Below are 18,860 nucleotides of genomic sequence, written 5' to 3'. Positions count from 1 at the left end.
TGTATTTAACTTGCTGCTTGAATGTACTTCCAGTAGCATTTGGGCATTTAGCCACTTGAGCCTGAGCTGATGTAACATGAATATTTGGCTGTAAATCAATTTCCCTACCTGGTATCTTGAAGCAAACCCCCAGTGGTTATAGCATGAGTGTAGGGAAACCATTCTAGAGGTATAAAATTCACTTCAATGTACACCATTAACAAACCCTCAGAGCTTTATGGTGCCTGGTTCCAAACCAAAGTTACAGGTATCAAAAAGAAAATTGTCCATGTAAAAATGTTGCTTCTGCCATGGTAATATCAGTCCAAAAAGGGATTCATAAATGTTTAAGGACTATGTTGGATTCCCCAAACACAATAGGCTTTAATGCTTTTTAGATGTTGTACAGTATTAATAAGCCTCAGGGACTGAACACAATTCAATTTTCCTCCAAGTAACTGGTAGGAAGTTGAAATTAGAGTTAAAGGAAAGTTAAAGGAGATGGAACCTAAGGGGAAATGCAGCAGAACTTCACTAATTTGCACTAATGATTAGAAATCCACCTGGTGAATTACTGAAATTAGCAAATGCAGCAAAGAAGTGAGCAAAGACAATGGAAATAAACCAAGATCTTAACATCTAGGATTTTACATTGGGGAGGGATTGTAATTTGAGTAAACAACTGAATTTGTATGACAATGTGCTAATGGGACTGTAGTCAAATTGGTGTACATTTGTGTGAGAATAATACCAGTTTGAAAATCCCCAGTGAAAAATGACTTTTTTGACAATAGTTGAAAATTTATCCTGTACAATGCCTATTCTTTACTACTGTTACTACTGCTGATGCTGCTAATAATTTATTTATTATTAATGGATAACCTGCTTTTATGCCTGAAAATCAGTACCGGGGGGGAGGGGTTCTTTGTCCATGTTGAAGGATGTATCTCTATGATGCTTTTTAAAAAATACTCAAGGTGCTATGGCTTTGTCAGTACAGTATATATATAGTGTATAGCCCAGATGTCTTACAGCAAGCTCACAACTGTGCTATCCAGACCATTTTTGTCATCAGATTCATGACCTCTTACTTCCATGCCTTCAAAACCAGAAACCACGTGTATTTGTGTGGTGTGAGCTGATCCTGCATTGAGCAGGGAGTTGGACTAGATGGCTGTATGGCCCCTTCCAACTCTATGATTCTGTGATTCTGTGTGCCCCTTGTCCCTTTTCTTTGCCATCCACCCCAACTGATGAGCCAATTCTTGTGCTGGTTGCCCCGCCCCAACTGATGAGTCAATTCTTGTGCTAGTTGCCCCGCCCCATTGTGAGTTCTGAACACTTTCTCTCCACACTATGTTACTTCCCAGTGGACTACATATGGGCCTTTGGCAACTGGAATTTAGAACCTTGTTGTTGTTGTTGTTTTTTGAAAAGTTTCTGAGGTCTTCCCAACATTTGTTCATTCTTTTCACTTTTTACAAGATAAGGTTCTGGGGTGGTGGTTTTAAAATATGATCTTATTATGCAGATTTTAACTGCTTTCATGGCTCTTCCCAGGAAGAAAGGCAGGGCATACATTTTCTAAAATGATAATAAATAATAATAGTAATAAATAAGAAGATAAACATCCTTACTTAACATGTCTGTTTCCCCTTTTCAGGAACGTGACAGGGGTGGTCATTCAAAAATTTAAATAGCATGGGACAGGGGGAATAACTTCCTACAAGGCAGCCCCAATCAAAATTAGTGCCCTGTCAGTTGATTGTTAATGCTTATGGGACATTCATTCATAGCTTGAATATATGAAATATCTAAAGGGTTATGGTTATGGGAAACCTTAGCCTTATTGTTTTAAAGTTTGTTACAAATACTGAAAATTAGATTTGTTATTTCCTGCTCTCTATGATATCCCACAGTCCCTAGAGGAATCTTTATCCCCTGTCTGAAAAACCTATTAAATAGCAGTTTCTTAAAAAGTGTCTGACTGGGGAAGGCACTGGCAAACCACCCCGTATTGAGTCTGCCATGAAAACGCTAGAGGGTGTCACCCCAAGGGTCAGACATGACTCGGTGCTTGCACCGGGGATACCTTTACCTTTACCTAAAAAGTGTCTCAGGGCTTTCACTGCCCCTGTCCCCCATGGGGTTCCAGATTGTAGGATGATGAGCAAAACTGAGAGAGTACTGAGCACCACAGTACTGATTTCTGCAGAAAGCTGAATAGGGTCTAGTCTGCACACATAGGATAATGCACTTTCAATGTGCTTTGGCAGCTGGATGTTACTGTGCAGAACAGGAAAGTCTACTTCTAAAGTGCATTGAAAGTGCATTATCTATCGTGTGCAGACTAGGCCTAGGGCAGAGTCTGCACTTACTTTCTTTATTCCATTGTCAATCCTGTTGAATTCAGATTGCTTTGAACTCTCGTCTTCCTCTCCTCCCCCCCTCCCCGTTGAAACAGGAAAGTCTTCTGCACGTAGTTAGGGTAGTTCAGAAGGGGGCGGGGGAGCCAAGCCTCTTTCTTTTCTTGAAGGTGAGGGAGAGGAGCCAAGCAGGGAGCCTCTTTCTTTTCTTGGAGGGGTGGGGGAGAAGATCGAAAAAGGCAGAGGAGGGAGGTAAAATCCAGGACCGACAGAAGTTAAGAGAAACTAGGGGATTCTAAGGCAAGTTTGTCACTTGACCAGGTGTGGCCTATCAGAGCTTGGTTTCCCAATCCAGATATTGAGCATTAAAAGCACTCTAAGATATCATACAATAAAGGTAGGGTCACTCCGGATCAATCCTTCTTGCTGCTGAAGGAAAATTTAAATCGCCCAAAATCCAAACAGAAATTGCGTTCTGTGTAGAGGGCAGGGACTGAATCGATCTGGAGTTGGAATAAAAGCTCCGTGCAGTTTACACCAAGGTTGGTTTTTTTCCCCTATCAGATGGGGAATTGTGTTTTGCTTCTTCAAAATGATCTCTGAAATACCATCTTTGTTCTAGAAGTACCATAGTCTTACCTCCAATGACTGCAATATCATCTCCTGCTGGAGAGCTTCCAATATTTGCAGCTAGAAAGAAAATATATAAAATCCAATGAGACAGGGGATCTCAGGTGATTAATAGCCACAGCAGTGAATGGAATGATGCTGTTTTTAACCCTTTCATTGAAATGGGGAACGTGAAGCACCCAAACAGCAAAAAGCAACATTTAAAAACTTTCATTCAACTACTGAAAAACAACATTATATACATGAAAAATAAATCACTGGCTTACTGGGGTGATAATGCCGTGACTCAGGAAAAGCTCTATAAAACATTGTAACTATATTTCTGGCAATATCTCTTAGTAAAATTCTTATCTGCAAAACAACAACAACAACAACCCTTCCCTACAAGCATAAATAACAGGAAAGCAAGATGTACTCTTTCTACATGGATATATTCAAATAGGTAGCTGTGTTGGTCTAAAGTAGCACAATAAAATCAGAGTCCAGTAGCACCTTTAAGACCAACAAAGATTTATTCAAGGAAGAATGCTTGCACTCGAAAGCTCATGCCTTGAATAAATCTTTGTTGATCTTAAAGGTGCCCCTGGACTCTGATTTTATCTTTCTGAATGGTGGTAGAAGCCTAAGTGGCACTCTTGGGAAGTTATGAAACTAGAGATTCCAGCCACCAGATGGGACCTGAGGATCCCCCAGTTTACAGCTCATATCCAGACTACAGAGGTTATTTCCACTGGAGAAAATTAATGACATGGAAGGTGAGCCCCTGCCCTCCCCAGGCTCCAAATCTCCAGGAGTTTCCCAACCTGGATCTCACAATCTTTCCACCACCACCCCCATCCCCTGCCAATGGTCAGGGGGAAACCTGGCAACCCTAGGTGAAATCCTGCCTAGATTTCTGAGGCTGCAGAAACTGGTGATTTATACTAATCTTATCTTACTGTAGGAGACTTTGGATTTTCCTCCAGTAAACTATGGGCTGCCACAGGAGGAAGACATTGGCAAAAATTGTTCCTCCTCCTGTTGAGATGTAGGCAGAATCCTACCTAGGGGCAGATAGAAATGATAACAACTGTTGCAAGGCAGTGGATGGGGGGACAGGGCAATCTGGGTTTGATATAATCAGATTGTCAATGAAAAGAGAAAAGCAGATATGTGAATAAGTATCCATGGGTAAGTTCTTTGCACTTTGAACCACAGCCCTTTCGTATATAGATGGAAAGAATGACCATGAAGCAAAAGGCACACTGTGTATACTAAAAGAAGACAAAATGAATGGGGGCGGGGGATGAGTCGAGATCTGCATTATTTATTTTCTTTTGTGGTTCTGATTTCATTCCCAACCACCGCCAGTACATTTCACGTTGTTGGACAACATTGGTATGGGATGCATCTGTGGTTATGTATCTTTCCTGGGATATGAAAACAAAGTTAAAAGGAAGAGAAGGGTGGCTGGCTGGCTGGCTGGGTGGGTGGGAAAGTGGTGGCAGAGGTGACTGGTGATGGGGGGCGGCTGGGAAACGAGCACGGGCGAGAAGGGGGGCGGAGAAGCGGCGGCAGAGGTTAGTGTGGGCAGCTGCCTACCTGCCTTGTTGGCGGACAGCTGCAAAATGGCGGCTGCTAGCCGAAGGCAGGCCAGGTTGGGGGGGGGGGGGGGTGCAGGTCGGACAAGCGAAGGGCCCAATCGGCTGGTGCTTTGTGCAAGTGGATTAGGCCCCCATTTGTTAGTCTGGGGGCAGGGGGCTAATCGTTGCCCCCCCCATCCCGGACCGAGGCCTCCCCCAGAACCCTTAGCCTTTTATTTATACCACTCGCGTGGAGCAGTGTTAAAGATTATATACATGATTATATACATGAAGGGGGATTATATACATGAAGGGGGATTACACTGGCATTTCTTTCCTGGCCTTTCTGATCATTTTAGTTGTACTGAGAATTTCTTTTCTCCTCCCTCAGCTACAACAGTTATTATGACCCAATTCCCATGGGTATTACAAACCTTTCTGGGCTGTACCACATCAGACCACAGACATGGAATAGTCCTATATCCAAAGAATTCCTGACACGCAGAAAACTATCAGGAGAAAATCTATGTGGCACATCTATTTCTTTGTAGTCAGGGGATATTTTGTGCAGTTTATTCAGGCTACCTGTAGCCTGTACTGATACAGCCCAGACACAGGTGTGATACTTGGGTCAGAACTAGGCATTTCTTTACTACAAAAAGCTGCAGCAGCAGAAACGGTGGAGAAAGATATCTATGTAGGTCACTAGTCATAAGCAGGTGCAGTATTGGTAGAGTGGCAGTTTCCTAAAAAAAAATGAACATCTCCAGGATTCCCAATTGCATTCTCTACAGGATTATAATAACACTGAAGTAGATAATTTTGCAATTTAAAAGCATATGAGTTGAGGGGTAAAAAAAACCCCACAGTGTTCTTTTTAGGATCTGAGATAAGGAATTGGTTTGAACGACTTATGAAAGGCTGAAAGGAAAGGAAACAAAACCTAATAAAAAGTTAGCTAATAATAAGTTAAAGTGCTTTTCACAAAGAAAAGCATATTTGAGAGAAGCTTTTTTTTTCTTTTTCAATGTCTGATAGGATTTAACGCATCAGTACATTGAGAAAGAGTTATTTCCCTATTGCTCTCTTGTTTCCTTCCGTGTCTGCAATAGAGAATTCATTTTCTCTGTGGCAACCGTATCAGGAATCAATGGGCCTTGGACGTCCTGTATTCATTCTTTTAAAATTTTTGGATACATACCATCCATATCCAGTGGTTTGTTCATTTTTAATGAATTAATTAGGCCTTGAACATTTTTGGATACCATTAGCTGATTCAATTGTTCCCACATCTTCATTCAAGAATTTGGACAAGGGGCAAGATCAACATCTTCCACAAGCAAGACTGATAATAAGAATTTATTTAGTTTATCCCTAATCTCCCTATCAGGAATCTGCTTACACTTTTTCAATTTAATGGTTCAACAGCCTTCCTTGCTGGTTTTCTGCATCTGTTATATTGAAAGAAGCTCTTGTTCTTCATCCTAATGTTTTTACCCATTCCTCTAGCAGCTTCTCCAGCATCAGTTCATACTCTGAGCTTGACAGTAGTATACTGCAAGCACTAAGTTCAGCTCATGGAAGAAATAACATTCCTAAGGATTCATTCAAGAATGATTTCTCAAGTCACGACTCACAGGAGCAAGGGTATTTGTAAAGGATTTGGACTTTGAATGTACTCTCCTTTTTCACATAGACATCACTCTCAAATATGGCTTTCCTTCTCATTCCAATATAGCATAAATCCAGGGATGATGATAGCCCACTAACTTTCCCCATTCCATCAGTTTTCAGGTAGGGCCAATACATATATTCCTTCTTGTAGTACTAAGTACTCCAGCTTCCCCATCCCAACTCAGAGGCTTTTGCATTTGTAGTAGGGTTGCCAAGCTCTTGTTGAGGCCTGGAGATCTCCTGAAATTACAAGTGATCACCAGATTACAGAGCTCACTGCCCCAGGAGGTAATGGCTGTTTTGGTGATTGGACACTGTGGTAGTATACCCCACAGAGGCCCCACCACCCCAAACCCCAGCCTCCACCCCCAAATCTCCAGGGATTTCCCAAGGCAGCAACCTTAACTGGCAGATAAAACAAATGCATTGTATAGAAAGGTATGTCCTACCACTTAATCATAGGCCCTTCCTACATATAAAATAAAACATGCATGTATAATGTTTTAAAGTGTCCCAAGACCTTTCACTATTTCTCCCCCCTCTCCAGTTTTCCCACCAGCTCAGATGCAATGGCAGGTAGGAGGACTGGAGTAGCAGGGGATTGCCCACCTGAAGTGGGCAAATGGAAAGGCTAGCGATTAATGACTTCCTTCTTGGTTCAAATTGCCAATAATTCACCAAGTGTGAGTGGCATATACAAATGCTTTGCAAAAGCTTGTCATTTTATTAATAGTTCTAAGTTGACTCTCTATTTTAGTGCAATAGTTTTCTCACATTACCACTTAGGAATTGTACTGTGGGATAGTCAGACAGGAGGCATTTTTCCAGTTTGTATACAACATGTTTTATAATACCTTACTATGAGTATGGCAAAAAGCTCTACCTCCCCACAAAAAAACCTCTATCTTAATTGGTTTTTGAAGATCATATTTACTTGATGCATGCCTTGCTGATGGAGCATCCGTGTAATTTCTGTTCACAATAATTACTCATGTCACAATTCATAGGGACAAGGATATTTATAAAGCATTTCCTACTCTTATAAAATGTAATCCAGCCTCCGGAAGGGACATGTATATTATTCACAGTAATGCTACCGAAATAGGTTGTTGCATATACCTTTCCAGGATACATAGGAATCCTTTTGAAGAGGCTCATTTATTGTACCTATTCCTGCTTCAAAAAAGGAAGATCATTACAGATGGAACATTTAAAAAAAAGGTTGGGTTCGAGAAAGACATTTAAAAATATTTATTTACAAAAATATGAGTCTGACATTCATTAGAAAATCATTCACTCATATTGTATGGCTTTAATTCTCAAACTGAGACTGAGTGCTGTTAGGATGATTTCTAAATTACACTGCATTCTCCTATTCATTAGTCTACATTAAAGGTAAAGGTATCCCCTGTGTAAGCACCGGGTCATGTCTGACCCTTGGGGTGACACCCCATGGCAGACTCAACATGGGGTGGTTTGCCAGTGCCTTCCCCAGTCATTACCGTTTACCCCCCAGCAGCAAGCTGGGTACTCATTTTACCGACCTCAGAAGGATGGAAGGCTGAGTCAACCTTGAGCTGGCTGCTGGGATTGAACTCCCAGCCTCATGGGCAGACAGCTTCAGACAGTCTTTCTGCTGTTTTACCACTCTGCGCAACAAGAGGATCTATTAGTCTACATTACAATCTGCTATTCTAATCTATTATTCTAATTCCAAATAAGAAATAAAATAAAGAAGACGTATGGGACTTCTGGAGGATAGGTGAGAATACAGGTGTAAGGGCTAAATGTGGTCAGCATAGGTATTGAGATAAGAAACCAATATCCCTGAAGTCCTGGGGATTCCATTATTCTGAGTGTTATAATAACTTTCAGCTCAGCACACACTGAGTGTTCAGAAAGGTCTAAGTTTTCTCCTACGGGTTTCTCAGTCTTGTGATTCTTGATGTCAGATTCTTGGTGTCCATTTAATCTTTGGCATAGTGTTTGACCTGTTTGTCCTATGTATGGAATCAAAGGACATTGTTGGCATGTGAGGGCATATACAATATTAGAAGATAAGCTTGCAAATAAGCCTGAGATGGTGTGTTGATATTGTTAGTTCCAGTGATTATGTTGTCTGGGTGTATGTGGCAGCAAAGTTGGCTCTGAGCTTATTGTAAACTCATGTTCAAATTAGATATTGTATTATTGAGGGTGAGGAGTAGTTTGGAGACTGTTTGGAGACAGATTGGAGGACTGTTTGTGTGCAAGAAAAGGTTTGCTTCCCAGTCCTTGTGAAACTACCATTATTTAAGGCAGTGGTTCTCAACCTGGGAATCGGGACCCCTTTGGGGGTCAGATGACCCTTTCACAGGGGTTGCGGCAGGGCAAGCAGTTTGGCTGGTGTGACCCATCCATACAACAGCCTTGTGGGGTAGACTGAGATAGAGCATTCGTCTGTCTGGAAAAGAGCGAGATCAGCATGGTGGGACAAGAGGCAGAGCTGAACCGAGAAACCCCGGGGGGGGGGGAATCAATTTATATACAATCGTGAACAATGGATCTTCATGCCATTGTTTTGCCATCAGTTTTGGTTTAATTTCTGTGAAAGAACACTTGCATAATTTTATGGTTGGGGGTCACCACAACATGAGGAACTGTACTAAAGGGTCGCGGCATTAGGAAGGTTGAGAACCACTGATCTAAGGGGTTGTAACACAACAAAATGAGAGTCCAATAGCACCTTTAAGACCAACAAAGATTTATTCAAGGTGTGAGCTTTCAAGTGCATGCACTCTTGGAAGTCACTGCTGATGTGCTGAACTGTTTTGAGTTGAGAACACTTATGTGACCACTAGTGGTGTTCTGTTATTTTCTCTTTGGGAGCTGTCTTGTAACAGGTTTTCTCTGGGTAACATTCTGGCTATGTTCATCTGTTTCTTGACTTCATCAGGTTGGATACTTTAGTTCCAAAAAGATTTAGATGTAATCCATCCTCAATACGCTGTCTGCACTTTTACATCAAAAGTATTTACATATTCAGAATCTGCTTCCAAACCTATATGTCTTTTGAGAGTTAAGTTTTACCCATTATCTATTTAAATACTAGCTGCTAACTCTGATGACCCACTGGAGTTAGCATCCACTTTTCTGATGGGGTCATCAGGGCGAACTCATCAATCTGACATGCTCTCTGCTGAAAACCCCGTTGCTGCCTTCTTTTAGACAGTGAAACTCATCAACGCTGCTCTTTGAAAATTAAGGAACAGTTTCTCATCTGTCAGTCTGGACAATTTGGCTTCCATTTATATGTTAAATTATTACAAGGATAATAATGGTGGGTCTGGAAAAAAAAAAAAAAAGCTCAGCCACACCGATCATTTAGGTAACTGTAAATGGATTGCCTTCAAAAGTCAAGGTTAAAAAATGCCGATAAGTACACAGGCTCACCTTTCTTTTTCAGCAACTAATGGCCTTTCAGATTCCATTGAGATGCAAATGTTTAATTGCATCAGATTGAAATAAAACCGACCAGAGTTTTTCCTGAAAGTGGTCTTTCCACGGAAAAATCATACTTACACTGTATCATATTTGATGAATTAGAATCATTATGTTAATAAATTTCAGATAATCTGAGCAGCCCAGCTTTGACTTTTGACAACTGTGAAGCCACCTTGGTTTATTTTTGGTGCCTGCGTCATCACTGCTTCAACCCCTCCCCCCCCCCAAAAAAAAACAAGTGGCTTAGTTTTCTTAATGCATTAAAAAAAATCAAAGGAAGTCAGTGTTCCCTATGAAATACCATAGCGTTACCCATGTGGTACCATTGGTTATTGATTCAAGCAGGCTTTTTACATTTTTGTGTGCCGTTTCCAGGGCACAAATGTTCTTTTGTTTTAGACTATCTAAAGCCAATGGCTGTGCTCAGGAAAACAATAGCAATTCCTTGTTCATTTGGTTAAGAAAAAGAAGAACAAACAGGGAGCACTTATGAAACTGAGCAACTTCATTTTAGTGGTCTTTGATACCGTAAAACACATAAAGAGGGCCAGGGTTACTCTGTATTCATTGGTTTTAAATTTCCTTTCTAAGGAGGAATGCTTTATTCAGACATCCCCCCCACCAGCAATATGTGAATAATATGCTGTTTGTGATGTTTGCAATTTTCCAAAAAAAAATTCTGCTAATGGAAGAGACTTCCATCCCTGGCACAGAACTTTCCCACCTCACCTGCAGTACAAAATAGTTTCTCAAATGCTGCTATTGTGAAACAGAGGAGCCTCAGAAACATCACAAGCAGGAGCTCTGCAGCAGGAGAGGGAAAATGGAGAAAATGACCAGTTCCATTTACAGAAATTCTCTACAGGATCTAACCCATAGCGAGGGTTGAGATGATAGTTGGAAATAGAGAATTTGCGTAGGCATTTCTCTTCAAGCTAATAAAAAGAAATCCCACTCATTATAGACATGGATATTCAACATAATTGAGCCAAATATCCTGCAGGGGGCACTGGAGGAGGTGTATATTTAGCATAGATAGAATAGTACCTTCCTAATGATTTTCACATTTTCTCCTCTAGCATCCTGATTGGTTCAACAAGAGACTTTGTGCTGAGCACATTTACTCCCTGCTTGCCTCCGGAGAAGCTGAACAGAATTACCGTAGAGCAGCTAGTTAGATAGTTCTCTCTCTATACCTAGTTGCATCCCTTTCCTTCCTAAATAAAACTATTTCCCATTTCCTTCCTCTTCGCAACTGGATAGGAGTAGCCTCTTGGGAATGAAGTCCGGGCCAGGCTTCTCCGCAGGCTCTGTGCCATCCTACAAGTCCACAGTTCCTCAAGGAACCCTTAACAGCAAGGGGTCCTCATTGCCCTAATGCTTCTTGGGTAAGTCTGGGAGAAAAGAAGTGGGCACTAGGGAGGGCAGTACATAAATGAAGTGAACAAATACATAAACAATGCCTGTCTCTCTGTCCCCACATGCTCTTCGCATGAATGCACTGTGAGATTTTGCCTGACTAACTTGTATGTAGAAGAGTTGGTTTTTATACCCCACTTTTCACTGCCTGAAGGAGTCTCAAAGCAGCTTACAATTGGCTTCCCTTCCTCTCCCCACAACTGACACCCTGTGGGTATGTGAGGCTTAGAGAGCACTGACAAAACTGTTCTATGAGAACAGCTCTAACAGGATTATGAAAAGCCCAAGGTCACCCAGCTGGCTGCATGTGGAGAAGTGGGGAATCAATCCCAGCTCTCCAGATTAAAGGCTGCCACTCTTAAACACTACACCAATCTGGCACTTCAAAGATACTTCTCATTTGGAGACTTTCAGTAAATATCATGAAGCATATTCATGGAATTCCCACACTTTACAGCATGGAGGGCAAAGGAGAGGATGCTGTCCAAACTCATTTTTTTGGCCAATACTATTAGAACGCTAGGCAATCTTCGTACTGTGCCCTGCCACAATGCATTTGCCCGATCTTAGGAATTGTCTTGTTTGTTTTCAATCTACCAGTTCTATGTCCCAATTACATTTTCCTGGTAGATGTGACTGTGTCTTTGGATACCATTGGCTAATATGTGCTGAGGTCACAGATGGTATGTCCAATCCAGTGTCCATGCATTCAAAGGATTTTGGGTTTGCCATGTTTTTTGTATGATATGAAAACCAACTGTGTGGTTCTGGAACTTTCCAAAAGAGAAAAAAAAGATATAAGGATAGTTCTGCTGCTTCTGTATGCGATATGTATTCCTCTTAAACCTGATGACTGCAAAATACAGAAGTGATAACCAAATTAGACAATTTGATACTTTTACTGGATCAATTTTACTTCTAAAAAATCTCTTTATTAACATGCCATGTTAGCCTTCTGCATAAAATAGGCTACAGTAAATTCAGTGTATAACCCCCAGGCATCCAGATGATAGCAAATGCTATAGAGGCATTAGATCACTCCATTAAGCAGTGATAGAACATGCCATTGTTCACTCTGAGCTTTCAGAATTAGGGTCACCCATGAACATGTTCCTTGAACTATCTGGATAATGGCAAATTCTATCAACCAAGAATAATCCAAGTTCTCTTGTGTCATCCAAGTCCTCTTGTGTCACTTACCGCATTGCAGTATTAATGAAACTCAGTGACTGTAAGGGGCCAAACGAAGGCCGCGTGAAGCTAAATCCCCTGAAGATGGAGATCCTATGGCTGGGCAGGAAAGGACCAGATGTAGCAGTTCATCTTCCCATTCTTGATAGGGTGCAGCTTCAGGCAGTCAAGAACCTGGGAGAGATTCTGGATGACTTCTTGACAATGGAGGCACAGGTGACTAAGTTAGCTTGCCAGGCATTTTTCCATCTATGCCAGGCAAATCTACTAGTACTCTATCTAGCCCCAGGACACCTAGCCACAGTGATCCATGAAACAGTCACCTCCAGCCAAGACTTCTGTAATTCACTCTACATGGGCCTTCTCTTATCCCTAACCTGGAAATTACAGTTGGTACAGAATACAGATGCCTGGGTCCTCACTAGGATTCCATCAAGAACCTGTTCTCCAGCAGCTGAATTGGCTATCAATTGAGTTCTGGAAAGAGTTTAAGGTGTTGGTTTTAACCTTAAAGGCCTTACATGGTCTGGGATCTATGTACCTGAGGGACCGCCTCTCCATATACACCTCCTGAAGAGCTCTTTGCTCAGCTAATTCCAATCTTCTGGTGTCCCTAGTCCTAAGGAGGTGTACCTGGTCTCATTGCAGAGACACGGGCCCTCATGGAACTTTCAACATTCCGAAGGGCCTGCAAAATGGTGCTCCTGCACCATGTATATGGTTGAGACTCAGGATGGCACCTCTAACATCTATATGGGCCCCTGCCCAGACCATACCTATGGTTCCCATCCAGACTATTTGCCCGCACCTGGAGCCAGGCCACACAGAAGAACAAAATAAAATGTATGCCTAGGCTGTTAAGGCATAATTTCAGAATGGAGTGGTTTGATCAGCCTTTCTCAACTTTTTTACCATTGAGAAACTCCTGAAACATTCTTCAAAACCCCCCAGAAGTGGTGTGATTGTGCAGAATATGGCTGAGAAGTATAGCTGTGTACATGCCCACCCAGAGCCCCTCCCCTTCCCAGCCCATCATTGGCCATTTGGGGAGAAGCGAATGGGTTGACATGATCATACATGGTCATATCACATGATAAATGTTTAACAAATTCTGAAAATATATCTAAAAATTAATTAACTCCCACCCATTTGGGAAACCCTTCCAGGGTCATCATGAAACCCTAATGGAAAAGGTCTGGATTAGATGATAGGAAATATTGTAATAGTTTTAACATAAAATTTTGTTGTTTTTAACAGTTTTGAATCTGTTTTTATCTACTTTTGTAAGCTGCCGTAAGGTCACTTAGAGAGGGGCAGCCTAAAAATCAAATAAATAAAATAAATTTTATAAAAGATTATTTGGCACAAAGAGGGCAAAAGTAGATCACCTTTCAAGTAATTATGTCTAAGGGAAAAAATGGAAGGTAATTTTTAAAAATTCCACACACATCAAATTTCAGAAGTGCCACAGATGGGGCTTCAAAGTATAAGACAATCTACAATTTGCTGATAATCATAAAATGAATGATAACGAATGGTGTCAATCATAAAATGAACATTTGTGACATTTAAATGTCACATATGTTCATTTTATTGTTATCATCCAAGTATTTGTTGTTTTGGTAAGGCCATTGAGTCACATTACCCTCACAAAAGACCTGCCTAGATATAAGGGAAGATTGACCAATTAAATAGTGCTGGAAAATGAGACATATAAAGCTCTGCTGGGAAATGTAAACATTTGAATTTGACAGACTGCCAAATGTTGTCTTTAGATACTAAAGCAGAATAGGTCCATATCAAACTAGAGACTCTGTAAATCTGGTCCAAAGTGATTTTCAGTTAAATGAATGTAGTTAACTACCTTAAAATGATTTTGTTGCAAAGGTGGATCCTGTTTATACTGGGTGGCTATGATTTGGTATTTATGATGGAGGAAACAAGGCTAGCCAGATAGGTGGGTGGCAAGCAATGAGGGTGGAATGAACAGATCTGATGCTGTGAGGCAAAACACCCGGATCTCTCTCTCTCTCTCTCTCTCTCTCTCTCTCTCTCTCTCTCTCTCTCTCTCTCTCTCTCTCTCTCACACACACACACACAGACACACGGGTAAGCATGAATAATGGTAGTCCTGCTCTGGCTTGCAGGTCTTCATAATTGGAGCTCCCTGCCTATACCATCCTTATTTCCTTCAAGGCTGGATTCAAGAATGTGGTTCTGATCTGTACAAGTAGTAGAACAAGGTGATAATGAAGTGGCAGATTGCTGACATAGTCCGATGGACTGTACCACTTCAGACTGCAGATAACAGATTGCATTTTCCTTCCCCCCCCCCTCATTGGTATTTATCTGTGAGTAAAGCATATTAAGCTAGAATCCTTCTCCCTAGTGTGAGACTTACCAAAAGAACTGAGTTGCTTACCAAAAGAACTGAGACAACCATACTTTCATCTTTTTACCACCTCATCATGATTCTGCCATATTTAGGCTTTCTATATCTCCTGCTTTGATATAGGACGTCGACAATCCCAACCCTTCCTACCACCTCTCAGCTAGGTTTCTGGCAAGAGAGAAAAGGCAGAGGGGAATAGGGGAGACTGGTGTCATCCTAATCCTATCATGTAATTTCAAGTACAATATGCACAGAGCGAAAATCATGTCAGGCAACATTCCAGCATTCACCTAAAAGTCTATAGTTAAATCATGGAGTTCAGGGTGAATGCTAGAGCATTTCTAGTGACATAATGACACCATTGCCCAATCATGACAGAAATAACATCATCATATCTTTAATGACTGGCAAGGGAAATCCCCAAATAGTGTCTCTTGCCAGATGCCAGCCTTGGACTGGCAACCCTAGCCACATCCATTCTACTGCATTCATAGACCAGGTCTCAGGTAGGAGAAAAGGGGCTATGCCTATTCATTTACCACATATAAAGGAACATCTAACTCAGCATTTATATACTGGGCCGTAACTGTTAGCCTATGTGGTGTACCAGTTAGAGTATGGGATTGGCGAGGCCCAAGTTCAGATTGCTACTCTGTGGGGCCTCACCAATTGGCTTGGAATCTTACCCTTCCTCAAAGTAGCTACCACTCCATGGACTCAGCAGTATAATTCAAGAAGGACTAGAGTTGAGATTGGTAGCCCTCTTGTTAGGGTTGCCATATTCATCAGTGCTACCAATGGGGGGGCACTTTCTAAGAGTGAGGAGGAATATCACAATATATTAATGTCACCCAGAAGTGACATTGAGGGGCTTTTGAACAAAATCGTATGATAGAATTAGCTTCTAATCATAGAGTTTTGCCCAAAAAACAGAGTGCCACCCTCCCTTTTGATGACACAGATGTACCAATGCCATTTCCAAGTGATGTTGGCACATTGCAGTGTTATTCTGGTTTGGGAAGGTTTTGGGAGTTGGGAGATGAACTGCATCCAGAAAGCGGGGGACTCCTATAGAAGCCTGGCAACCCTACCTCTTGTCAACATCCGTAAACTTCAGCAGCTGAGAATCATCCAAGCAACCATAAAACCAGCTTAGTTCAGATAACATTCTGAGATGTATCTGCATAAATAAGAGTCTTCCAGTTCTGAGTGAGAATGAATGATTGTGGCAGCAAAATGCTTTATGAATAATTTAGCAAGATTTCGAGTTTGCTATATTCACATTGTAAGTGATATGATGGAAGAAGCTGCTCTAGTCTTGATATGACTAGAATCTTCAAAATGGAAAGACTGTCATGTGCCAAGGAATTTGTCTCCAGTCAACAGTGGAAGTGTCTATTACTTCTTTGTGTTGTCTGTAGAGCATATATTTCCAGATCATGTTTAAAGTTTTGGCTCTTGCCTTTAAGACCATCTGCAACCTGGGGCCCACTTATCTGAGGGACTGCTTGTCTCCTTATGCCCCCCACAGAGTTCTGCAAGTTTGAATCATTTCATTGTCCCCGGCCCCTGGGAGGTACACCTGGTCTTGACCAGTACCACGGCCTTTTCGGTTCTAACCCCAACCTGGTGGAATGAGCTCCTGGAAAAGCTGAGGGCCCTGACAGAGCTATCGCGGTTCTGCAGGGCCTGCAAGATAGGGCTCTTCCACTAGTCATTTGGTTGAGACCAAGCTAGGAAGATCGGGTCTCTCCTGGTACAGGCCCCCATAGGCTGAACATTGCCAGAAGGTGCCCCTCCCCCCCGGGTATGGGCATGGTGGTGGCTGTTACTATATGGTATGAGTGGCGGGAAAGGGGTGGTTCACAGGTTGTTTTTTGCCTCTTGTATGATTTTATGGTATTGTTATGTATTTTATGTGGGTTTTAAATGTTATTGTAAACCACCATGATCCGGCAGGGTCAGGGAGTGGCAGTCAATAAATGGAAGTATCGATTAAACAAACAAACAAATAACTAAATAATAAATAAATATTAGACTAGTCCTGGGGAAGTGCTCCACACATTTCAAGATTTACTACTTGGTAACACTAGAATGCTTAGAAATATCGGGCAACCATTCTTTCACTCTTAGGTGATGATTCATAGTTTGAAAATAGGGCCCTATAATACTGGGGATTTTATATCTGTCCTGAAATGCATGCCACCCTGGAAGTGTTTTTGCATTTGTATTACTTCCTTGGCCTTTGAAAGCATCTTCCTCCAAGAAGCCAGTAGTAAGGTAGTATCTCCATACCAGGCCCAAAAGACAACTGGAGGTGCTCCCCATTCCCCCCAAATATTTGTTACAAGAAAGACCAATATCTACTTAAGCAAAACTGCAGTATGTATTTATAAAGTTGGGCAGGTACACCTGTGTGCAGTGTTTTAATCTCCAGTTTTCTAATTGGAAAGAAGACTGGGTATGGAAGAGTCTCTGATCTTGCATAAAAATATCAAGGGATCAAAAGCCAGAGAAAAGGATACAATAATCTTCTGTCCTAATGCTGGCAAACACTAGTCAAAGTGGATAGGAAACAGAGAGAAGGAGAATTGTGTTGGAAAGTGTGTTCAGAGTGACAACAACTCTGGATTCTCCCGCCCATTGGTTCTTTGCTCAAAAGACCTGTCTTTTGGCTGCAGACCAGATTTTGTTGAAAAGAGAATGGGGCTTTGAGGATATATACCCTTTGAGGATTTATATAGAATACGTTGAGGTCAACTGCTCTTTCTGCAAACATCCATCAAAAGGATTATTCCAGGGCTAGAGTGAGGCATGCCTTTGTTTCAAAGGACAGCAAAACTTTGGCTATCTATTAAAAAGGTCTTGTGTTTGTTGAGAAGCAGCATAAGGATTTTATATCACATGTGCATTGAAAGTTTTGTGCTTGGAGCCATCTCACCCCTTGTTTTCTGCTCCCTGCTGCTTTTCGCACGAAACAGAAAGCAGGGGGTTAAATGACGAACTGGTTAAGTTTGCAACCTGGTGTATCAGTTTGTGCTTCAACAACAAACCACCAACTGAAAAACACAACTAGACTTAATTTTCTCAGGAACATTGGTTGTGCCTACCTAAGTACATCTGGATTGCCATTTTCTGTCTTTAAAAGTTGCATTGCATGAGAACGTTTGCAGTAATCCCTTTGGTAGGATTAAAAGCTCATACTGAGGCATATGCATTGAGTGATATGCATTTTGTTAGCATTCAATAGAACATATTGCTGCCACAGCAGCACACAGTAGGGAAGAAGCCATACTGGAAAGGTATTACTGTTGGGTTTCTAATGTAATCTTCTGCTAAGTCTTTGCTTGTTAAGAGCTACTAATTCCATGGTGCTGTTTACCCACATTATTTTCCTGCCCAGTCTCATAACATTATTTTAGATCAGGGGTCCTCCAGATGTCCATGGACTACAATTCCCATGAGCCCCTGCCAGAAAAATCTGACAGGGGCTCATGGGAATTGTAGTCCATGGACATCTGGAGGACCACAGGTTGACTACCCCTGTTTTAGATTATGCACTACCAGGCATTTTAGATGACATTACATTTCTAGGAATCAAAGCCTGTAAGGTTTCTTTCTCATTGACAAATAGAGACTCTTGTTACCACACCTACTATTTGAACTGTTATATTTGTTTAACTTGATTGCTTGTGACTGAAAGCTAGAGAGGTACAGCAGTTAGAATACCATGCCACCCAATGGCCACCCGGGCAAACCCCCACAACTTTTCCTCTATACTGATGAGCTGGCCTCTCTACTACTACACATGGGAAAGGCAACAGGATTTTGGCCAACTGGGTGGATGGGGCATGGGTGGACTTGAGGTAGGGCATGGTGTACTTTAGCCTTCACTCCAGATTGACAGGGGGACTCCCAGTCCGAGGTGGTTGGCCCCACCATCCCTGCCCATGAGGAAGGCATTGGACAACTGGGCAGGCACAGGGCACAGGTGGGTGGGGCAAGCATTTATCCCAGGTGGCTATGGGTTCCTCCCTGCATCTCCTACTCCTGCCCAGCTGCTCCAGGTACACCATTGAACACTGTTAAGCATAAAGAATGTCTCTTAAATTATAACTTTTATCACTACAATTACATTTCTGTAGATTTGGGGATAGGGAGTTT

General features: G+C 41.8%; 1 protein-coding gene across 2 annotated transcripts in view; it reads right to left on the bottom strand.

Moving 5' to 3' along the window:
• GYPC (glycophorin C (Gerbich blood group)) overlaps positions 1-18,860 on the bottom strand; it is a 44,459-nt gene that overhangs the window by 6,666 nt on the left and 18,933 nt on the right. For both annotated transcript variants that reach the window (XM_077320574.1, XM_077320573.1), the window contains one exon: positions 2,985-3,035. In XM_077320574.1, the coding sequence (XP_077176689.1) occupies positions 2,985-3,035 (51 nt within the window). The remainder of the gene's footprint in view (positions 1-2,984; positions 3,036-18,860) is intronic.

Source organism: Paroedura picta, chromosome 2 (genome assembly GCF_049243985.1).
Source record: "Paroedura picta isolate Pp20150507F chromosome 2, Ppicta_v3.0, whole genome shotgun sequence".
NCBI classification, from domain to species: Eukaryota; Metazoa; Chordata; class Lepidosauria; order Squamata; family Gekkonidae; genus Paroedura; species Paroedura picta.
This window is presented reverse-complemented; position numbering and strand designations above follow the sequence as displayed.